Source organism: Sesamum indicum, linkage group LG7 (assembly GCF_000512975.1).
Source record: "Sesamum indicum cultivar Zhongzhi No. 13 linkage group LG7, S_indicum_v1.0, whole genome shotgun sequence".
NCBI lineage: Eukaryota > Viridiplantae > Streptophyta > Magnoliopsida > Lamiales > Pedaliaceae > Sesamum > Sesamum indicum.
In genome coordinates this window covers 11,013,997-11,036,319 of record NC_026151.1, presented here as the reverse complement: position 1 = coordinate 11,036,319, position 22,323 = coordinate 11,013,997, and the positions used below count along the sequence as shown (strand labels likewise).

Here is a 22,323-nt window from a genome sequence, read left to right as displayed (position 1 = left end):
GCGGGATCTCTCGGTAGTAACTCCCGCACCTGATCCTTCGTAGAGATAGCAGCCGCGCTAGAAGAGAGCGCTGCTATCGACTCCAAGTTCGCCAAGTCCGCCCTGCGGCTCAAGGCATCTGCTGACTGCTTCCTAAGCTCCACAAGCTTAGGTTGCGGTATTCTGTACGGTGCCCTAGCGGGCGGTCTCGTGCCAGGCACCAACTCGATCTCGTGATCCACTGCCCTCTTCGGTGGTAGCTTCCGAGGCAGCTCGTCTGGCATCACGTCTTTAGACTCCCCCAATAGTTCCTTACTACCGCCCGGGGTGGGCCCTGACACCTCTTCCATCTCTTCAAAACAAAGGGTACCCAAGTAGGAGATCTCATCCTGCTCGCGCCCCTTCTCAAACTGCATGGCCGACAAGTTCTTCTCTCCTGTACGTCCGGCCAAGGTAGGAATGACACACGGCTTCGCCCCCAACATCATCAGCGAATCGGCATGAGGTAAGACAGCAGTGCGTGTATCCCGTAGAAATTCAAGCCCAAGGATAAGCTTGAAGTCGTCCATTGCCACAACAGAAAGATTGGTCTTGCCCTCATAAGCACCAACCTTAATCAGCACAGACTTGGCTACACCGGCAATGGGTTGTGCAGCCGAGTTGATCGCCTTCACACGCCCAACTCCCTTCTCCAGCACGAGCCCGAGTCTCGCCACTTCGGCGCTCGCAAGGTAGTTGTGAGAGGCTCCAGTGTCGATCATGGCTCGAATCGGCTTGCCATGAATCTTCACATCAACGAACATCAACCCTTTCTTCCGAGGAATCCCCTCATACTCCTCCGTGTCATTCTCACCACCTGCCTCTGCTTGTGGCTCCACACTCTTTGAGGACGACGCCTTGTCGGTAAAGGTCGTTGCCAATGCATTCAACACCTGTCTCTTCGGGCAATCCCGATACATATGCGGACCATCGCAGATCAAACACCCTCTCCTCCTCTCGGGTGCTCCCTGCTTGTTCTCCTGGGGCCTGTTCCTGTCCGAACTGCCCTGTGAGCTATTCTGAGAGTGGGGCCTCTGGTCTCCCCCACCTCTGTTGAAGTTATTCCTAAACCATCTCGTCCCATTCGACTTCTCCCGCTCAGGACTAGGCGTCGCCTGCCTATCCTTTTGAGTCTCTAGGTTGAAATCGGCCAGGCGTTCGGCCGCTATAATAGCCGAACTCAAATCGGTCACTCGTTGCCTCTGCAACTCGTTTCTCGCCCACTGTTTCAAGCCTTCCATGAAAGTGAACAGCTTGTCTGCCTCCGACATGTCTCGGATGTTCAGCATCAGCGCTGAGAAAGCTTTGACATATTCCCGCACGGAACCTGTATGTTCAAGCTTTCGCAATGCCCTCCTCGCATTGTACTCCACATTCTCGGGGAAGAACTGCTCTCTGATCGCCTCCCGTAGAAGAGCCCACGTGTCGAGCTGTATTTGATGAGCCTGGATTTCCGCAAACTTGGTCCGCCACCATAGCTTTGCGTCACCAGTCAGGTACATGGTCGCAGTCGCAACCTTCCTTGCCTCGTCACGCACGTCTGCCGCAAGGAAGTACTGGTCCATGTCGAAGAGGAAGTTCTCGACCTCCTTCGCATCACGCTCACCGCTATAGGCCTTCGATTCTGGTATTCGAAACCTAGCACCGGGGTCGTGAGCAACCATAGGCGTGCTACCCACTGCACGCTGGAGCAGTCCAATCTGAATGGACATCTGCTCCATGTCACGCCGCATATCGGCAATGCTGTCGTTTCCGAAGACGCCAGCCATCTCCTGAATCACCTGCCGACATTCGTCCAACTCCGAATTCAGCACCGTGATCTCAGATTCCAGGGAAGAGACCTTCGTCTCCAATTCCACCAACCGGGAGTGTCCGTCCTCCGGGTTCTCAGCTCTCTCGCTGGATGAAGCTGCGGCATGTCGCGGGCTTTCCGGATCTTGCCCCGATGCCCTCGCAGCAGTAGCGGTCCGCCTCGGCCCCATCGTGGCACGAGGCTCTGATACCACCTCTCACGAGGCGCCTATCACACAGCGCGTCGTGTGGCTAGTAGTCCGCTGACTACGTCCGCCAATACCTCCGCTCGGCACAAATGCAGCGCGCCGAATATATCAGAGTCGGGAGGACAAATCACAAAATCGTAAATTGCACACGCGAATTCAGAAAACCAGATTGCATTGAACTTGAAAATGCGTATACAATGATCAACGATGCTAGAGCAAGGGGTTCGCCTTGAGGGGGACTCCAACACGTCACTAAACCAAGCTTCTTGAACTCATTCCCCCCTATAATAGGCTTAAAAAAATAAATCCTATTGTCTATACTAGACACTAGAAAAGCTGAAATTTGCAACTCAAGAGGCGTAACGTCCCCTTGAGGAATCTAAACAACATAAAGCAAATAACAAAGCAGTAACAAAGCAATAAAAGGCCTACACCTAGGACTCTAAGACTAGTTGGTTGTCCAGCGTCTGTCGATGAAGGCTGAGTGGTCGGCCATGTAGAACGGTTGAGTGGCCGAAGTGCGCGTCACGGGGCCTAGTGAATGGGCAGCCCGTGACACCAGGCCTGGCTCAAGACCAAGTGATCCTGGGCTACTGAGCTGAGTTGGTCCTACGTTTCAACACTTGGGACCGGCCTAGAACAGACCCGATCCCAAACTAGTCAGGGCCAATCCAGCTCATTTTTTTATTGGTTCAAACAAGTCCTGGACCTAACCAGCCCAACCCGATCCATTACGCATATTGAGCTTAGAACATTAAAGAGAATCAAACCATCATATGACAAAGATGAATTGCCTCTTACAAATTTCTTATTTGGTTGCTATCTTACGGGCATCTGAACTTCATCCCAAACCTCAATTTATTTTATTTGTTGATCATTTTTGCGATTTGAGCATCGACATATTTTGTAAGTCCAACAATAAACATTTAAAGTATGATAAATTATGGGGCATAATTATTCTGATTGCAGTACTTAGAGCCACACTAGACATCAAATAATAAACATTTAAAGTATGATAAATGTGAAACACATCAAATTCTTAGACAGAATTGAAGAGTCATAATCTCAAGAGATGAATGGGAATAAAATAGAAAGGCAAGTGAAGAATGATGTAATATTAGTGATCAAAATTGCACCTTTATAGCTTTACATGAAATGAGGTGAGGAGACATCAATTGGGTTTGCTTTTTCTTGCTTCTTTTTCCCTTTTGGCCTTTCATTTGTTTGTCTTTCTGATTTCACTCCTTTCTATTAAAGTTATTAGGTCCAAAATGCACAAAATATTCATGTCAAAGATATACCTAAGCCTAAAACCTACTTTCTCCTGTCAATTTTTCGACTTTCTCTTTGAGAAAATAAAAATTATAATTAAAACATCTTTTTCTCTCTTTTTCCAAGCTTAAGCTAATTATTTTTTAAATAAAATACATTATTTTCCCCTTACAAATATGTCAAAAGAATATCAAAATAATAATGAAAGCTTCTTTTGGGATTGCCATTCAAATCAATTCCTTTTAAGCAATAATATTTTTTTTCACTAACAATAATAAATAAAGCCCCAACCAAAAAGAAGATTGCGGCTAACAATTATTTGATAACTTCATACATTGCAACCATCACATACGTACCACACTTTATTTTTATTTATTTATTTTCCTTTCATATATAAAGTATCTTATCATTTTAATGATGCACCAATATAAAATTCAATAACTAATAATTTTACGATTTGACATCACAAATAAATAAAATTCAGAATATTCTCTTCGACTTAATTATTTTCCTATATCGATAACATTTTCAGAAATCAGAACCCAACAAGACCAAATTATTCTTTTTAGTTTGATTAACATGATATAAAGATGGGATGATTACATTACACTACCCTAAGATTTGATGTAGTTATACGTAAATTTTTTGTGATTTGAAAAATTATTTCTGATACTCTTGATATTTAAATCCCTCCACTAGTTAAAATTTATCGAATTTACTTATATCAACAAAAAAAGTTAAACAAAAATTTATATTTACTCCCGATTGGCTTATTGTTGGTCAAGCAAATTTGTTTATGACCAAACTACTTTTATACATCTTCTAATACTAATACATGTGAGTAGGTATATTTTCACCCTTATAAAAATAGTTTGGTCAGAAAATATTTGTTTGACCTACAATAAATCAATTTTAAGCCAATTAGGGATAAATAATATCAACAAAGTCAATAAATTTCAACTAACAGAGAGATTTATTATTAGATAAAAATAAACGCGATGAATACTAAATATAATTTATAATATTATAAAAAATTTATATATAATTACTTTAAATTTTAGGAGGAGAAGCGTAGTTCCTAGTTCCTGTAGACAAAGTACACTACATGTTGTTCATAAAGAAACCAAAAAATCCACACAAAGATATTCCTATCACTTTAGTTTCAATTTTGGAAGGGAATGGAAAGCAGCACAAAATAGTAGCAAATATTTTTTTTTTCACTTGTGAGTGCTGATAGTTTGCTGACACAAAAAGTGGCTCTCATTGCTCAACCCCAACACTCGAACAGCAGCCACACCAAACTCCAATCACCTCACTAAATTTTAGAGAGGAGGAGAGTGTAATTATCTTTATTCTTACAAAACCAAAATCCGACCCTTTATATATACCGCAAGAACACCAATCCTTTCATCTCTTTCTAGTTCTACGCTCATCTGGGCTGGATCCATCCACACCCATTATTTACTAGTAACTCAAAAATTTTCAAGAATCATAGTAATATTATTATTTCTTCTTTCTTTTGGTGCGTGTGTGTGTGGGAGGTTGAGTAAGTAGAATAATATCTTGTGTGAGAGTGAAAATCTTGATGTAATTTTGCTTGTATTTCTTGATTATGCAATCATAACTTTCAAAGGTTCTGAAAAGGTAAGTTCTTTGCCAGATTCTTCAAATTTTATGCTACTTGGAGAAAAGAAGTATTCTTGATTCTCAGTAAATGGTTCTGATTTCAGTTCTTTTTGAATCACAGTAGAAAATCCCAGCTTTTGTTCTGCATATTGCATATATAGTGTTAAACATCTCATGAAACGGAATTCTCAGACTAGAGAGTAACAAACTCGATCCCAAGTATAGGTCAGTTGTAAGATTTTAGGAATGGAAGCTTTATGTCCAACTTCACTTGTACAAGATTCAAGCTGGTTCATAGGCCAGGGCAAGAGCACAAAATGGACAAAAGAAGAGAACAAGAAGTTTGAGAGTGCTCTTGCGATTTTCGATGAGAAAACTCCAAACAGATGGTTTAAGGTAGCAGCCATGATCCCAGGAAAGTCCGTTTATGATGTAATAAATCAGTATAAGGAATTAGTGGCAGATGTTAGTGATATCGAGGCAGGTTTGGTTCCTGTTCCCGGATACATGGCTTCTCCATTTACATTGGAGTTGTCAGATTATCGCAGTTTTGATGTGTGTAGGAAGAAGGGCAGGACTTGTGATCAAGAACGGAAAAAGGGCGTGCCTTGGACAGAAGATGAGCATAGGTGAATTTCTCTTCTTAACTTTACTGCTTCTTATCTTTTGCACACCTATAAGGTTTCTGATGATCCAAATTCTCAATGAAATTATTCATCTCATTAACATTACCAATGGTTACAAACCGCAGGCGTTTTCTTTTGGGACTGCAAAAGTACGGCAAAGGGGATTGGAGAAGTATCTCACGGCACTTTGTTGTATCCAAAACGCCGACTCAAGTAGCAAGCCATGCTCAGAAATACTATCTGAGGCAGCTTTCTGGAGGCAAAGACAAGAAAAGACCGAGCATCCATGACATAACAACAGTCGACCTCGTTTCTCCATCAGACAACAATAGACCTCGTCCTCTTGAGAAGACTAATGAACTTTCCTTTCAGCAGAAGCTCAATGAAGCCTTAACGGTTTTTGACTCGTCTTGTGGTGATTCTTATGCTGCGTATCCCTTCAATGTTTCGACACAAAGTCATCCTAGCTCGTGTCTTCACATCCAAGTGCCAAGATTTCGAGGTTGAGGAAGGGAATAATGTCTGTTGAGGATGTCGGATTGAAATGTTGTTATAGTCAAAAGTGACTGTGCATGCACTTTGTTGATGAGCCAATATGTGATATATATGCTTGTTGAAATCATGTCTATGATGAAAAGAGACTGAATCAGTCTTGTATTTATTTGTACTAGTCAAGTTCATCATCAAATGGTCTGAACAAGAATCAAATAATGATATCCCTCTTCATTCATTATTAAATTTCACAAGTACAATGCAGACATTAACCATTCTGCACGTATCTGTTAGCTTATGCCACAGTATATGCACGTTTCTTGTTGCGGAAAAAACAAATTGAACAAAGAAATTTAAAAGTACAAGAGTTATGTGGTTCGAGCAATCTGATGACCTATGTCCAGGGAGACAGATATTTTAACTGATACAGAGTATATCATGAAACCTAAAACTGCTTATATACGCAACTCGATATGTCGGTTAGGACCGTTACACGATAGCTTCTTTATGCTTGTTTCTTTGAACCTTTGCATTTTGCTGTCCTTTTTTTCACCATAATTCTAATTGCAGATGTAGCATAGATACCAAGAAGGTGTTGAGAGGAGTTTTTACCTGTTGTGATTTTGAGTTCTTACAACACATAATTCTTTAGTCTTTATGTCTCACTTATCTGCTGTTTCTCACAAGTTTACACTTCACATATACAAGAGTCAACACAAATAAGGCAAGATATTTGCTGAAAATCATTCCCCAACCCTCCCATGGGGGAAAATCAGAGATAATCACTTAAAGGATGAAGTTGCCCTCGAAAAATTTAAGATATGACCAAACACAATAAGAATCATGTTTTTTGAACTTGTCTTGGCCTCGACCCAATTGACTCGTTGATCGGTTGTCGAATTCATCAAAATTAAATAATAATTCTACAATTATAGCAATAGTGGAACGAGGTCGAATCCCTAGAAAACTACGAATGATCTCTCAGTCAAGTTACGGAAATCAAATGGGTGGGGTTTGAATTAAAATTTAGTACTAACTAATAGAAACTAAACAGAAAATAGAGATAAATTATGAGAAAGAAATCAGTAGAGAAGAATTCCGACCCAACGGAGTATATCACCCACTCGTTATATTAATCATTCATCACACAACATTAATTTCACAACCAAGCATTCAACCTTGAAATCTATTAGGATAACTATAATAAATTCATGTTTTCCTCTTGCAATTAGTTTGACTCAAGCATCTAAGTCAAAACTTATTATCTCACGACTAGGTACAATAGCGTTCCATATCGATTCAATAATAGTATGTGCATCAGTTAAAATAGTTGAACCTAGATCAAATAATTGAGATAGTTGCAATCATTTAACCTAATTTTCTTGTCCCTACAAATAAATTATGCGGAGCATACAATTAATTTGTTTGGTACTTGTACCACTTATTCATGATAATTGCATATCACTGAACATGGATAGCAATAGAATAATTAATATCGAATCTAATTGTCAGATCTATCAATATTAATCATTCCATAAGATGTAAATCAAGACAAGAAATACTTGATGAAATCAGAGTAAAACCACGATCCCAAAACATAACAATTGGGTTTAATATTTTCATTGAATCAAAAAAGAGAATTAGCTACACAAGATGTGTGTAGAAATTCTTTCTAAAATCCTATAGAAAAACATAAACTAGAAAGAAAGGAAAAGAGAAAAGACGATCTAAACTAAGAGAGTAATAATAAATGAAACTCGATATTAGATTTTTAGCCTTCACACCCCTTTTTTATAGCACAAAAATCATCCTCTCTCTTGCCTTTCAACTTGCCGTCTCGAAAAGGAAATAAATCGTAGTACAAAATCTTTCCAAATTGATCTCTCTCGCAGACAGCTTTGTCAATTGATCACGCCCTATTGAATGCTCAAGTCAGTTTTCCTCTTATTTTTCTTTAATCAGTTTTTGGCTTCATTTTGGCATTTTTGACTCTCTTTTCTTGATATCAAATAATAAAATTAATATCAATCATTCACTTAAAAGATGTATAATTCAATTATCAATATAATAAATTTACTTTAAATACTTGAATTAAACATGCATTTAAGTGGATAAAAGACATGCTATGACCCGTTCTAACCGACCCAAATTATCAACCCTTGATCGTGTAGCCAACTAAACGCTGGATTTAGTCTTGATACATAGGGCATTCGATAAATACCAACGATGAGCCCTCTAAAAGCATTTATTATAGACATTTTATTGAGATTTACTCTTTCTCAAATACTCAAATTGATTGAAGTATGGAGAGGTATTAATTTCTTAATTGTGTTCTCAAATACCCAAAATAGTGTGGATTGAAGTACAAACTACTTAAACAATTGGGGAGCTCAAGTATCGACCTGGACTTGGATCAAAAAGTGAAAAAGCTAGCAAGTAAAGAAAAATCATGCTTCTCACTATAACGGTTGCTGCTGCTTGTTCTAGTGGCTTCCCCTGTCACCTTCCATGTGTAAATCCTCAATGCCACTCTGGAATTCAAGTGTCCAATGCAACTTGAACCATATACTATCAACTTTTTATTCCATTGATGATGACAAAACTCTCAACTTTAAGGGTTTCTGATAGGAGATAACTTTTCATCAACTTGTATAAGAAATCACTTTTCCCTCTTTCTTGTTCTTTTATTTTCCGATTCTGATTGCTGCCTTTTTGTGAAATCAGATGGACCTAAAGTTGAATTTTCATTTCATTCCTTTTCACTTATTTCCCTTTTCTCCATTCTCAAGAAAGATAAAGGCCAAATGCATGGGCTGAATTGAACTGGCCACGGTCCTTTTCCTGCTTGCTTTTTCATTACCTTCAAAGAAAAGAAAGATGGGAAAAAGTTGATGAAGGTGCTTATCTGTTAAGCTCGACAGCTTGTTTGGATAATGTAGTATATGGCTACCTCATTCACGAATCTAGTGAGGAGCATCAAGAGTGCAACAGCAGTTTAATAAATGATTAGAGATAAGCAGTGGCTGTAGTTTTCCTTTGTAAGGTTGAGGAAACCGAATGAGAAAGAAAAGGAGAACATAACTAAACTTTACAACTTAAAACTAAACCCACAATATAAGACACAGGAAATTCCATCAGCACTCTGGAAGTAGACAGATAACACTCAATTAATTATTTACATTTAGACAACTAAGCTAAAACTTTGAATCTTACTCAGTTATGAAGATTATTAGCCCCAGTAGGGTATTGTACAGGCATCAGCTTCCAGACAACCAAAGAAACTAAACTTTATTACATGGAAACCTCACGGTAGAGTTCGGGGAACCAAGTAGAAGAAAGGAAGGATGAAAGGAAAACAACAAAGAAATACAACAATTTCTGACCTAGGCACCTATGGAACAGGAACAGTATGCAACAAGGACCAAAAGGGATCGCCTATGGATTAAAAAGAGTGTGAGGATCCAGAGGCTTGACACTATCTGGAAAGTCAGTTCTTGCCCCAGCAAGGGAATAATATGCCAGTATATGTGCAGGGTCCTCGAAAATTACCACTCGTTGTCTATCTGCATCCTCAACAAGATGTTGTTTAGCTGGTATCAACTCAATGTTCCAGTTTGGCCTCACCATAGATAAGAGATCTCGAGCATCTCCAGATGAACGGTATCCTTGCACCCACAAGTACCTTAGAGAAGCCAACTGAAGAGCAGCTGCAGCCAGGGCACGTTCGCTGAAACAACAGCCCCTCATTTCCAACTTTTGGAGGCTAGGGCAGCCTTTGGAGAATTCCAGAAGTCCATTATCCGATTCCCCAACAAAACCCAGAAGCATCCATCTGACTTTTGGGCTATACTGTCCTATGTAACCAAGACCCACATCGGTCAGCCCCCCTGGGCGGAGATACAAAGCAAACCTCCTAAGTTTCTGACAACCCGTTAAAAGAGACCGAACTCCATTATCAAGAGGCAAATCTGTAATTCTTTCCTCTCTGTCAAGCAAGACCAACCTAAAGTCGCATAGGTTTTTTGAGTATGTGCCAAGACATTCCAAGGATGCATTTGTAATATCAGACACATATACAGCCAAGTATTCCAGTTCCAGACATCCTTTCGCCAAAGCAATTAGTCCTCTCTGTGAGACCACACCTTCCACGTCTTCCATGTCTTGCTCGTCAGCTCCCCGCTCTATCCTGAGTCTTTTCATTCTCTTGCAATGCTGCGCAAGAACTTCCAATCCTCTATCTCCAATAACATTTCTGGTCTGTAGCATCAAGATGGAAGCATATTACACAACTCAGAATGACAATTTTACTGTATTTATTGAGAACAAAAAGTTAATAGTACCTACATTCTAAAAGGTTTGATACTGCCTACTAATACTGAGTTGGCCAAAAGAATAAAGTAAGGAAATATTAGCTCTAATCCGCTGTTCAATACAGTCAATCCATTTTATTTAGCCACAAAACTATACCAAAACCAAAAGGGCTACACTTAGGGATTAGGCAGTAATCATAAGTAATACTTGGTGCACGATATCCAAATGTTAACTACTGTGGTTTGGTAAATATGAAAAGGTAACTAAGATAAGAACTTCCATGCTAGAGCATCTGCGAATATTCCAATCTTCGAGACAATGGGTAGTACGTTGTCCCATTCAAAAGAATCACATATGTCCCAATTCTCCCAAACTAACAAAAAGCAAATAGTACAAACGATTGGATTAAGCAAAAGATGATGTGGGAACCATATGCTGCAGATGAAAAAACAGAAAACCCATCATCACTGCTTCACTTATAAGATGAATTACTCAGCAATTTTGCAGTATCTTATTGTTCATCATGGATTCAGGAGGAATAATCTGAAAGTGCATTCTGTTGTAAACATTTAGACATGGATGGTAATACTTGACTCTTAAGGTAGCTCTTAAGCTTAATGTGAATGTCAATTTGAGTGACATCCTCAACCATGTAAATAACCCATCTGTAAGATCAGGAGATAGTTCTGACTCAGAAAATTACTTAGGCAAATTGATCTAATTACTAGTAAAAACATACTGCAAATAAGAAACTAACTCAATGGAATTTTCATAAATGCCAAAAAAATATTTATACACCAATTTTAAGCAGACCAAATTATTAACTTTTGTAAATGTACATAAAGTTTTTACACCGGAGCCATTTGTGAAAACAATTCCAACAAGATGTCAAGCACATAAAATTATTCATTTGTATGGCAAAAGGCCTATCTGTTACGAGAAAAAGGTTAAACAAAAGCCTTAAAAAATTTACCTCAAGGAATTCCAAGTTTGGGCATCTTTGTAATAACTGACAGTGGCCTTCAGTGTCAAGAAGTGCTTGAAGGAGATCCAATTTTTTAAGCTTCGAAGCAACAGGATATACAATGGGCATTTCTGCATTTCCCAAATAAGTAAGACCCAACCGAGACAATCTTGGTGGGAATGTAACAGAAGCATACCGTTCTAGTTGCTCATTGGGAACAATTTCAGCAGCCCGTCCAGGGGGCACACTGAAAGAGCCACCAACAAATTCTTCCAATGATGCTGCTGCTCGGAAAAATCCAGTGAGGTCTGAAATATCACACTCACTAATTTTTATTGAGGCCAAAGATGGGCATCTTCTTGCTATCAGCTCAATGTCTCCAGCTCTGACTCTCGTAAGTTCAGTCATGTAAAAGTTCAAATGTTCAAGAACTGTATTGTTCAAAGCAAGCTGGTGGAGCCACTCCCCGTCGTTCTCAGTTATAGTGCTCTCTTCCATAAACAACGTTCTCAAATTCCTATAGAGAATACGGATTATTGAGTTCAGAAAACGCAAAAGTTTTATTCTAAAATAATATTAACTTTATACGCTCAAATTGCAGTAACATATCTGCAAAATCCACAATGCAATTCTATCCTACAAAAGTTCACTAGATAAAGAGTTGTTTGGCTACAGATACCTATTAACATGTTCCCACCATCAGAAGAACTTATGATTTTATAAATTTACCTCCCAGGAGCACAAGCAAATAGCAACCTCTACCTGGACCTTTTTTCTTATACTAAGAACAAAGCTGTTCTGCAGAATGTCAGCAGCCACTTTCAGAAGAATTGCAACATGTGAGTAAAATGGCGTCTTGTCTGAGTAAAACCATGAAACTGTAGAATTATAAATAGGATTGCTGAAGCCCGAATAAACATTGCAACATTTTGGAAAGGAGGGTTGTATTCAGGTGAAATCTAGGGTATTTAGTAAAATGTTTGATACTTCATAAATACCAATTGTGCCCAAAAAACCCAATCTCAACAAGAAGCTTCAATTGCTTGTTCTATTAAACCCTCAACGATACAGAAGTACAACAAAAAATTGTACCCTACGTCTACCCAGCAGCAATCTTTGGCAAGTTTCTCCTATCAAAACACCAACATGCATGCAGCATTACGAGTTCAACCAAGAGCGTCCAACATCACATAATCAAGTATTGTTAAGTAAAAGAAATCAAGATTTGTTAAAACAAGAAGAAAAAATTAAAGAATTCCAAACTCACTTCCAGTGGAAACAAAAATGAAAAATCAAATATGTTGCATGAAGTCACATGTAGACAAGCTTAAATCTTGAAATACAACAATTAACACAAAAGAACATGGCTACAAGAATAGTAGATGACCGCCAAAAAATCCAGAGCAACTGAAAAATAATGACATGGCGTCCACCCAAGAAAAAACACATATACGCACTCTCAAAATCTTCCAAGATAATACACAAATTTGCAAAAAGAAAACCAGGGTATGTATAAATGTTTTGAACCTACAATCATTCATCTGAAATCCATGTGATCAGATAAAGAAAGAAAATAGAAGAAAGCATTTCAAGAATTAAAGTAAAGACGACCACATCCACCAATAAATCCAATAACAGAACCAAGAAACGACCCCAAAAATTACGGGCAGAGAAAGCAAACAGAAAATAACCACATAAAATCAGTCCTAAATGAAAAATACATATAAGTTCCGCTTATACTACCTGCAGCATCGCCCAATATGCAAAAGCCCATGGGTAGTGAAACCCGAACACTTATCCAACTTCAAAACTTCCAATACATCCCCCGCCCTAGACGTGGCGAGCAACTCGAGATCCGCATCCGACACAATCATCCTCCTGAAATGCAGCGCCTTCATTCTTCCGAAAGCCCCAATGACTTCCTCCACCCACGGCGTAACATAGCCACCCCAGTCTTCGTCAATTAGATTAAACATGGCGGCGCGTGGCTTACCCTTAAGCTTCAGCGACTCAAGTTGGGGGAAACGCCGCGACAGCCGCTGCGGCGTGGCGGTGTAGCACAGCGCAATAGTCACGTGCTTGCGCGTGAGGGCGTCGATCTCGTACCACCGCTTACACACCAGCGACACCGAGCCCCGGTCACGCGGATCCTGCACATAGGGAATCACGCACTCCCATATGGTGTCGTATATTCCACTACTGCTAGCGCTAGCCACAGTGCTTCCACTACCATTACTGCTGCTGTTACCAACACTACAGTTGACCTTCTTCGACTCCATTTCATCCATTTCTGATAAAAAAAATCTTCCCCAAATCGCGCGTTACAGAGGAAAAAGCGGAGAGATGGCGAGTTGGAAAGGTAATTGGGTGGTCTGACGAAGGAGATGAGTTCGTGGGGTTGATCGGAGGGGCAGCAATGGACAAACGATGATTGGTGGGGTGGGGGTGAGGGGGGCTGGTTGTATCTGTGGGCTGCGGCTCCGCTCGAAAAATGAAGCTGGTGAAGGTGGAGAAGAAAAGGACAAAAGAGATGCTAATCTAACCAATGGGTGATTCACCCAATATTCTTCTGCCTTTCTTGCCATTTTTTTTTATTTTTTATTAATTAAAGTGGATTATGCATGGTAATGTCTTTATTTGTATTTTTAATTAATTTTATCAACTTTTAAGTGAGTGATGGCCAATTGGAGTTTTTAACCAATTTATAAAATTCAAAATATTTTATTTTAAAATCACATAAAATATTATTAAAAAAAAAGTTGCTCATAGACAAAATTAATGTGAATTAATTTGACATGAATAAGAAATATTCATTCTTACAAAAATTGACATGAATATATGGAAAATTGATTTCTTGCTGCAGAGGGAGAAACTCTTAAAAAATCCTCTTATTTATTAAATAATTTCTCTTCAACTTCTTACACCAACTCAATTCCTGCTTGCTAAAATTATATTCACATTCACACTTTGCTACTCTATGAACATAATTCAACTAATACATACCAATTATTGCATAACAAAAATATGCCAAAACACACACCCATTTTGAGGTTATAGCCACACTCTCTACTTTACGTATAAAAGCTTACACAAACAATCCCTTCAAAAATATTACACTAACACGTCTCAAGAATGTAGCTGTAATTTTATAATAAGTAAGAGTGTTTTTGTATTTTAGCAAACATGAAGGTGTGATAATATAATTTACCCTGTAATTAATAAATAAGAAAATTGCTTAGAAAATACCAAATTCAATCTTATATTTTCAACTAGAGAATATATTTATTGTCTGCAAATCGCATGTAACATCACACGATTTTTATTTTTATCTTTTAGCAAGTGGGGTCTCTTAATTAACTTTTTTTAGTATATTATGCCTATCTTTAGACCTAAGTTAAACTGACTTTATGAGCAATAATGCACTTAAAATAATTCACCACCCTTTCTTTTTCAAGTTTCTATCTTTTTTCTAATTAAGTAAGTTTAGTTAGCTAGTTGGCATCCAATCTTCATCCCACTTCAAACTATATCATAATTAATTTAATCAACATATTATTAATATTTGAATGTTCCTTGTCAATCAAATTAATTCTATTTACTATTTATAGGAAAGTAATATTTGATTTTCAACTTGCAATTGAAATAATTTATTTACATGATTGTTTAACCAATTTGAGGGGGTGAATATAATAATTCACTACAAAAATAGAATAATTAAAAGGACAACAATTTTTTATTTTTTATTTTTAACGTCATTAATTATACCATTCTTGCATCAAGTGATGTAATAACTTTTGATAAATGAAATTTGGAACAAATAATTATGTGGCAACATAACATAAGATAAAATGTATTGATATTTTAGGGAACAAATTAAGACGTAGATGTCATTTGCAATGAAAAAGGACAAAATAATTATGCAGAAGATGGCCTAATCTTGCATGCAAGGGCCAACTAACATCCAATCTACTGTCATGTCCCCCCTAATTACGTGTCAAAATTATAATTGAGTCTCATAAGATTTATTATAATTATAAATATTTTTTTATTATTTAAAAAATTAAAAATACTTTATAAAAATTAACGATCGTCTACAAATATCTTGTCGCAATAATTTATTGTAGTGGGATACTTATTAGACGATTATTAATTCGATGGGGTACATATAATTTTTTAAAAAATAAAAAAATTTATTTAATATCGAAATTTAGGAAAGCCCGTTGTAATTTGGAATAATTATAATGAATAGCCATTTTTTTTCCTTAGCACCTATTCTATTGCTTCCTTCTTATAATAATGTTTGTTTAGGGGTGTTGAAGAAGAGGTACTGAGCTCAAAACCAAATTAGTGGGTTGAGTTATTAGCCATAGCCCATAGGAACTCAATCGAGATGTCCATTTTGTCCAGATTTTAACATGTAAATGACTCGTCCACCCTCAATTGCTCCTTAATGTGCAGTGCATTAATAAGTTAAAGTCAAATTTGTAATAAGGTCATTTCATATCTACACAATTGTTATGTAACAAAGTAAAAACACATGATAATTAGGCCACTTTTACTTTGAGTTATGAGTTGGAATATCCCAATTAATTGCATTTAATTTTTTGTTTTTTAGATATTAGTAGTTAAAATCTGCTATTATTACTTATTATAATTGAATTACACTCCTCAACTTATTCATACTATTATCTTCCTAAATTACCAATAACGCATCTCAATATGCTGAACAATAACTCAAGTCAATAATACATCAATATGACTAACAATGATAAATAAATTACAATAATTCACATAAAATGAAACAAATATCTGCATATTCGACGGAACTCGAAACGGTAACTTTAAATTTGTTCATGGAACATCAACCTTAATTTTAACTATTAAATTAAGACATCATTAATAATAACAACGCTCATCTTACTACTATCACAATTTGAAAATTACTTGATTCAACAATTGAAGGAAAAAAAAACAACACGTATTGTAGCATGATGGTGGATTAAGATGCAAGCATTTGGAATTTTGGAACTTCTTTCTAATGTAAATTTTTTGAGATTTTGTTTTTTTAACATTTAATATTGAAACATGCACTTTTTCATACAAAAAAAGAAAAGAAAAATCTGATATTGGAATAATTGAATTGTGACCACAAAAGTGGCTTGAGAAAGGCATAGGGGTCATCTGAGCTGAGCATGTGGTTGGTAGCTAGGGCACTCAAATCATAAAAAAGGACAAATGAGGGGATGCGGAATAGGTGGTGCCAGTGGTCCACCACCGCTGCTATAGACTAGGTTTAGCTCATTTCACTTTGGGATGATTACATCTATACTACACCATATTTTATCATTTAATAAATTATATTTAATATTTTAAATAAAAAATTATTCAACTTGTTGATATTAATAAATAAATTGAAAGAAAATTCATAATTACTCTTAATTGATTCATTACGGGTCAAATAATTTTTTTATGATCAAACTATCCTTGTACATCTTCACACCTATAAGGGTAGTTTGGTTAAAAAAAAATTATTTGACATGCAATAAATTAATAACAAGTCAATTAAGAGTAAATGTGAATTTTAATTTTTTAATATCAATAAGTTCAGTGAATTTTGACTCTTGAATCTATTTATACTTAAAAGAAAAAAGAAAAAATAATTATATGCACATCATATTCCACAAAATTTATGTTATTTATACCATCTAAAACTGTAATTCTATTTTTACAATTAAAAAATGGATAATTATATTTAGGGCAAAATGCACACACACACCCCAACATATGGGGTCATTTACACTTTTGTTCTCAATTTTTTTGTTTTTTTATCTTCCCCACCTAACTTTTTTATTTTGTTACATCTTGCATTTTTTGAGGAATGATGATGGAATATTCCATTCAAGTGTGTAAACTCGCTTGATTTTGGATTTGGCAAAATGTTATATGCAAACAGCCTCTCAACGTATGAATAAATAAATAATAGAAAAAAAGAGAAAAAATTCAATATATAATTTGCAGATAAATAATTTCACTTTACTAGATAAAATCAAATTGAAAAATTATTAACTTTCTGCAATATTTGGTGTGTGAAATCCATAAATCGAACAAGAAAACTTCAAACTTCAATTCACAAAAAAAAAAAAAACTTTAACACAAACATAAAAATCAATAGAATATTACAAAGATTAAAAAAAAAACACAGATAAGAAAATAAGAAAAACTCAATAACCTAAATGAAGAGATTGGACTTCAACAACCCAAATAAAAAAAAAAAAAAAAGTTTGTAACTTCACAGTAAAACCAAATACACTACTATTATATAAAAAGAGAAAAAATCAAATAAAAAAATCGTGTATTTTTATCGATGCCACCATCAAGCATATATGTGTATTTTAATTCGTGCCACCATTACATTTGGCTTGTAATATGACGTGGTTTATCTGTAAATCAAACATTAAATTTTCTACAAATTTTCTCCTTTTTTCAGAACTTTTCTCTATATTTTTTTCTAAAATTTTAATTTATTTTGTTTTTGTATTTTGTAAAAAGGTTGGGGGACAAAGTGCAAATGATCCCATACGTTGGGATGTTATACATTTAACCTTTACAAATAAATTGCTCTTAGATGCGTGTACACATGTGGACTGAATATTTCATCATTATTCTTCGAAAAATGCAAAGTGCGACAAAATCAAAAAGTTGGGTGGAGAAGTATAAAAGAAAAAAAAAATTGGAGGGCAAAATGCAAAGAATAGTATACGTTGGAGGTGTATGTATTTTACCCTTATATTACCTAATCTATAATTTATTTATATATATATTTTTATTTTGTATAATTTTAAAAATTACTTCTAATTATCAAATAAAAAAATAATTTGTATAATAATTTTGATACACGAGGACAGGTACTGATGAGCAAAAGTGAACGTAGATGAACAAATCCAGTTGAGAGAGAGAGAGAGAGAGAGATGCATGTGATGAGCGGAAGGCCACCTGAACTGAACGTCTGCGACCACAGACAGACAGACACTACCTATGTTCTTAATTGCACTGCATTTACTTCCAGGGAAAAGAGGCCCCACCCCACACATTTCCCAACCCATCTTAATTCTGGAAAGCAAACCAAATTGATGGATGACCAATTCACCATTCAGATTCACCCCTTCCTTTCTAACACCAACCACCATTCAAATTTTTTTTACGCTTTTGGGATTCCGCTAACTATTGATTTATCATGTGATTGGGGGAAAATGAAATAAGTTCACGGATTAATTACTTTTACATCTAATAGTTATAATATGTTTATGCAAATCGTATTTTTTTTTTGAAAATTTATACATATATCCACAAAAAATATTTATATTATTTAAATAAATTATTCTTAATTTTTAAAATTACATGTACGCTATTTGAAAACGCCAACATTATTAAATAAACTATCACTATTTCTTTATTGTCAGAGTTGATTTTATAGTTACACAAAAGACATTATTGATTTATATAAATAAATTATAGATTATAAAATGTAAATATAATTATGCCAAAATTTAATGATATGGGTCATGTTTACCACGGATGAGCGGCTCGAATTTCACATTTAATCCCGCCCCCTGTTGTTTGGAGTAGGCAGTTGTCCGATACAGTGGGCCAATTTGGGGTGGTTCAAAGCCACAAAGCCCAAGGGGTGTTGGTCATTATTCAACAACACGTCAACACCTGACACTCTTTTCTACTCTAGCTTGGTAATTGGTATTGGTATGCAGTCCTCATCTTTTTTATTCCCAGTTGGTGGTATGAGTATGGGTATGGAGTGGCTTGTCTTGAAACGTTTTCTTCCTACAAAATTTCAAATGCTCACTTAAGAAACAGGAAAATTTGCATAATGATTCCAAAAAAATATATGAAAATATATCTTCCTTCAAGGTTTCACCTAGAGAGTGGGTCCTGGAATCTTCTCAGCTTCCTTCGTCTCCCAAACACGTGGCTGCAAATTCAATTGAAGAAGGGAACAATAAAAAGCAAAGGTACTTACGTAGCACATCGTCACATGCCTTTGATTTGTGTGTTTTCTGTCGAACACTTCATCCCAGCTATATTGCTGCTTATCCTACTCAAACCACCTTTCTGTATAACATTTGCGAAATACCCAATGCCCTACTTCTACATTCCTGCAAAAAAGCATCTTGAATCTTGATGTCAGGTTTTGATTTACATCTGAATCAGGGATTCCAGGTGTACAGAAACAGGCACCGGCCTCTTCATTGTCAAGAAGGAAATGCTATCCTGTGTAAGTTGTGCGCCTGGCAAATTGGTTCAAGGTCATACTCACAACGGTACTTGAGGTTCTACCGCCACAAGACTAAACATGAACTCAAACAATCAATAACTGAATTATCAAATATGCAACAGAGAGAGTGTCGTTAAACAATGACTTGGTACGGCAATCAATAGACATGCTCAAAGACGGTGCCTCAACATTGAGAGCAGAAAATTAGAAAACCAAAGAAAGATCTCAATTTTCCTTTAACTGCTCAGAAATAGATGTAAAATCAGAGCAGAAAACTAAAAACCCAAAGAAGGATTTCAACTTTCCTTTCATTGCTAAAAAATAGATGATAATGTTAAGCCACAGCACTGATACATATGGACCGATCACAATGCTCACCATCAGAGCTTCACCCCTGTATGTACATTTCCATGAAAGAACTGACATCTACAAATAGGAAAATTTTCTACCAGAATCAATCCATCATTTCACCAAAACTAGATGGACCAGAGCCAGATGGCTTCTCTTTTGGATCAATCAAATTATCCATGCTACCACGCGTTTTGCCAATGCCCCCCATAATTGATTTCTCGGACAAGAATACGAGCCCCATTGTAGACAGGCTATTGTTTATAGCATCCACATCTATGGTTCCGCTATAGAGACCCCTGCTTCCAGCAGCAAGCACGTTTTGCTTGTCATTGCTGCTGCTCAAGACAGAAGGTAAAACCTCAAGCAGCTGTGGTGTGCTTTGATTGGAACTACTAATAAGCATGCGAAGTGTTTCTCTAGCACCTTTTTCAACCACAGATTCAGCATTTGGTAGTAAAGGGTCTACAAAATCTTGGTTTAATGGTGGAATAGAGGTGGATATAGCAGGGCCTGCACTGACCAAATACCCTTGGCCACCAGATGAGCAAACATCAATCACTGGAATATGAACAATTGGGTCACAGATTAGAGGGGTAAATGTCGGGATTTGCTGTGAAGTTGGTAACCTGACCAAAGGCTCGGGCAGGAGACTAGGAAAATCTATTGGTGGAACCTCTGCCAAATTCAGCAATGGTTTTGAAGTCAATAGACTAGACGGCCTTGCAGATGATAGCAGAGATGAAAGGGGAGGCAGAGACAATGATTCAGTTGAAGAAATGGGTAGCTCTGGTTTTCCTATGGTGTATTGCAGTGCTGATGCAACAGGAGGGCACCAGCAGTAGTGAGGAGAGAAAGGAGATGGACTTGGTGAACAAGCTTTTATTTCTGGACCAGAAAGTGGCAGCTCCGTGGATTTCTCAAATGCATCCAAAAAATTCAATCCGGCAAATGAGTGAGTTCCATTCACAGACAGGAGTTTTTCTTTCTGGTAACAATTGGAGGTAGATGGATCAATACTGTTTGATGAAGCAAGCAGTTTGCTGTCAATGCATGGAACATGACTCTCCCCACGCCGCCTCAGTTTTTCTCTGGTACCACTCCTTATAGAAGACATGCTTTTTTGCTGGCCCTCTTTGAAAGAACTTGACCTGGGACTGAGACTGCCCTGATAGATCAGGTTTGTCTTTGACCCTTGACTGCCACACTGCCGGAAACGTGAACTCTTGTGACAGTTAAATGAAGACTGAGGAGAATGGGTTTCGGAAAAATTAACTGAGTCATCTGGAGGCGTTGCTGACAGAATGCCACAAGCTTGAGCACTAGTTACCATTGATCCAGCAAGATAAGCTCGAAGATGAGTTGCGAAACAGCCGAGCCGTGACTCGCTAATTCCAGTTAATTCAGCCAGTGAAGGTTTTCTCATAAGCAAATCCTTCATCTATACAGAAAATAAATGACAAGTACTAAAAATTATTTTCAACCACATAACTGAAAATTAAATGGATGTTCCACAATCTTACCTTTCTGAGTAATTCGTTACCCAAGAGTGTAGATTTTTCAGCGCACCAAAAATAAGAAACCACGGTGTTGGAGGTCTTTATTAAGAAAGACCGACCAGACTTGTCTGCAGAGATTGCTTCAATTTCTATGTCAATGGACTGAACCTCAGTGCTGAATGTTGCCAGCCTCTCCACAAAACCATCATCTCCATTAAATGATATGCGTAAATCAGAAGTTGGCAAAAGTGTGAGGCACAAATTCCCCCTGTTCAATAATAAAGAAGCAAAAGGTTCAGATGATAACAATCAGCATGAGAAGATCATAAGAATATTTCATGTAAAAGGAAAGTTTTCATACTCGGTGCAGACTATGGTTTCCCATCCCTGATTCCCACCTAATAATATGTAACGATGATAATAAAGTGGAAGCCAAACATTCAGGTCCTAGAAGCTCATCTATCCACTTTCCAAGCGATGCATGAAAATCATAATACACCTCATTTAGACTCTTTCAGTGATCTAATGCTGCCACATCAGGACCGTAAATTCCAGAAGATGCACCACAAAGTCAGCCCAGCATTAAGTTATTACTATTAGCATGATCATGAACTACAGCATTCAAGCATTTTATTTTCCTTCCTCATTCCCCATGTAAATGAAGTCTTAGCAGCCATTATTTTTCAGTAATTGCTCTAGAACTGTTTTTTTGCCTTCCTTCCCAACATCATCCCCCCAAACCCCCAACTTAGTTATAAGATCTTAAGCAGAAATTCTTCACTGAGAAGATGAAACAAAAGACATGCCAACATGTAGCCAACCAAAGAGAGAAAACACTAATGATTAGGTTTGCATGAAATGATGAAGATATTTTTAAGAT

The 22,323-nt window shown here is 37.1% G+C and overlaps 3 protein-coding genes across 3 annotated transcripts in view; 1 reads left to right on the top strand and 2 right to left on the bottom strand.

Annotated features, from left to right (window-relative positions):
- On the top strand, positions 4,498 to 6,258 carry LOC105167079 (transcription factor DIVARICATA-like). Its single transcript, XM_011086643.2, has 2 exons — positions 4,498 to 5,545; positions 5,668 to 6,258. Exons 1-2 carry the CDS (start codon positions 5,163 to 5,165, stop codon positions 6,047 to 6,049), a joined length of 765 nt encoding a protein of 254 aa, XP_011084945.1. The 5' UTR covers positions 4,498 to 5,162; the 3' UTR covers positions 6,050 to 6,258.
- On the bottom strand, positions 9,225 to 13,838 carry LOC105167078 (coronatine-insensitive protein 1). Its single transcript, XM_011086642.2, has 3 exons — positions 13,053 to 13,838; positions 11,319 to 11,826; positions 9,225 to 10,291 (listed from the first exon to the last, which is right to left on the bottom strand). Exons 1-3 carry the CDS (start codon positions 13,595 to 13,597, stop codon positions 9,470 to 9,472), a joined length of 1,875 nt encoding a protein of 624 aa, XP_011084944.1. The 5' UTR covers positions 13,598 to 13,838; the 3' UTR covers positions 9,225 to 9,469.
- Positions 19,826 to 22,323, bottom strand: part of LOC105167077 — a 5,871-nt gene continuing 3,373 nt past the window's right edge. The window contains exons 3-4 of the mRNA XM_011086641.2: positions 21,468 to 21,711; positions 19,826 to 21,385 (exon numbers count right to left, since the gene is read on the bottom strand). Coding sequence (XP_011084943.1) covers positions 20,051 to 21,385; positions 21,468 to 21,711 — 1,579 coding nt within the window. The 3' untranslated portion in view covers positions 19,826 to 20,050. The remainder of the gene's footprint in view (positions 21,386 to 21,467; positions 21,712 to 22,323) is intronic.

What these genes read in the sequence shown, in the direction of transcription:
- LOC105167079 (XM_011086643.2), top strand. Translation starts at nt 5,163, where the DNA reads ATGGAAGCTTTATGTCCAACTTCACTTGTACAAGATTCAAGCTGGTTC. An exon ending in TGGACAGAAGATGAGCATAG is followed by an intron (nt 5,546 to 5,667) that starts GTGAATTTCTCT and finishes TACAAACCGCAG; the next exon opens with GCGTTTTCTTTTGGGACTGC.
- LOC105167078 (XM_011086642.2), bottom strand. Translation starts at nt 13,597, where the DNA reads ATGGATGAAATGGAGTCGAAGAAGGTCAACTGTAGTGTTGGTAACAGC. An exon ending in CATATTGGGCGATGCTGCAG is followed by an intron (nt 11,827 to 13,052) that starts GTAGTATAAGCG and finishes TATTCTCTATAG; the next exon opens with GAATTTGAGAACGTTGTTTA. An exon ending in CAAACTTGGAATTCCTTGAG is followed by an intron (nt 10,292 to 11,318) that starts GTAAATTTTTTA and finishes TTGATGCTACAG; the next exon opens with ACCAGAAATGTTATTGGAGA.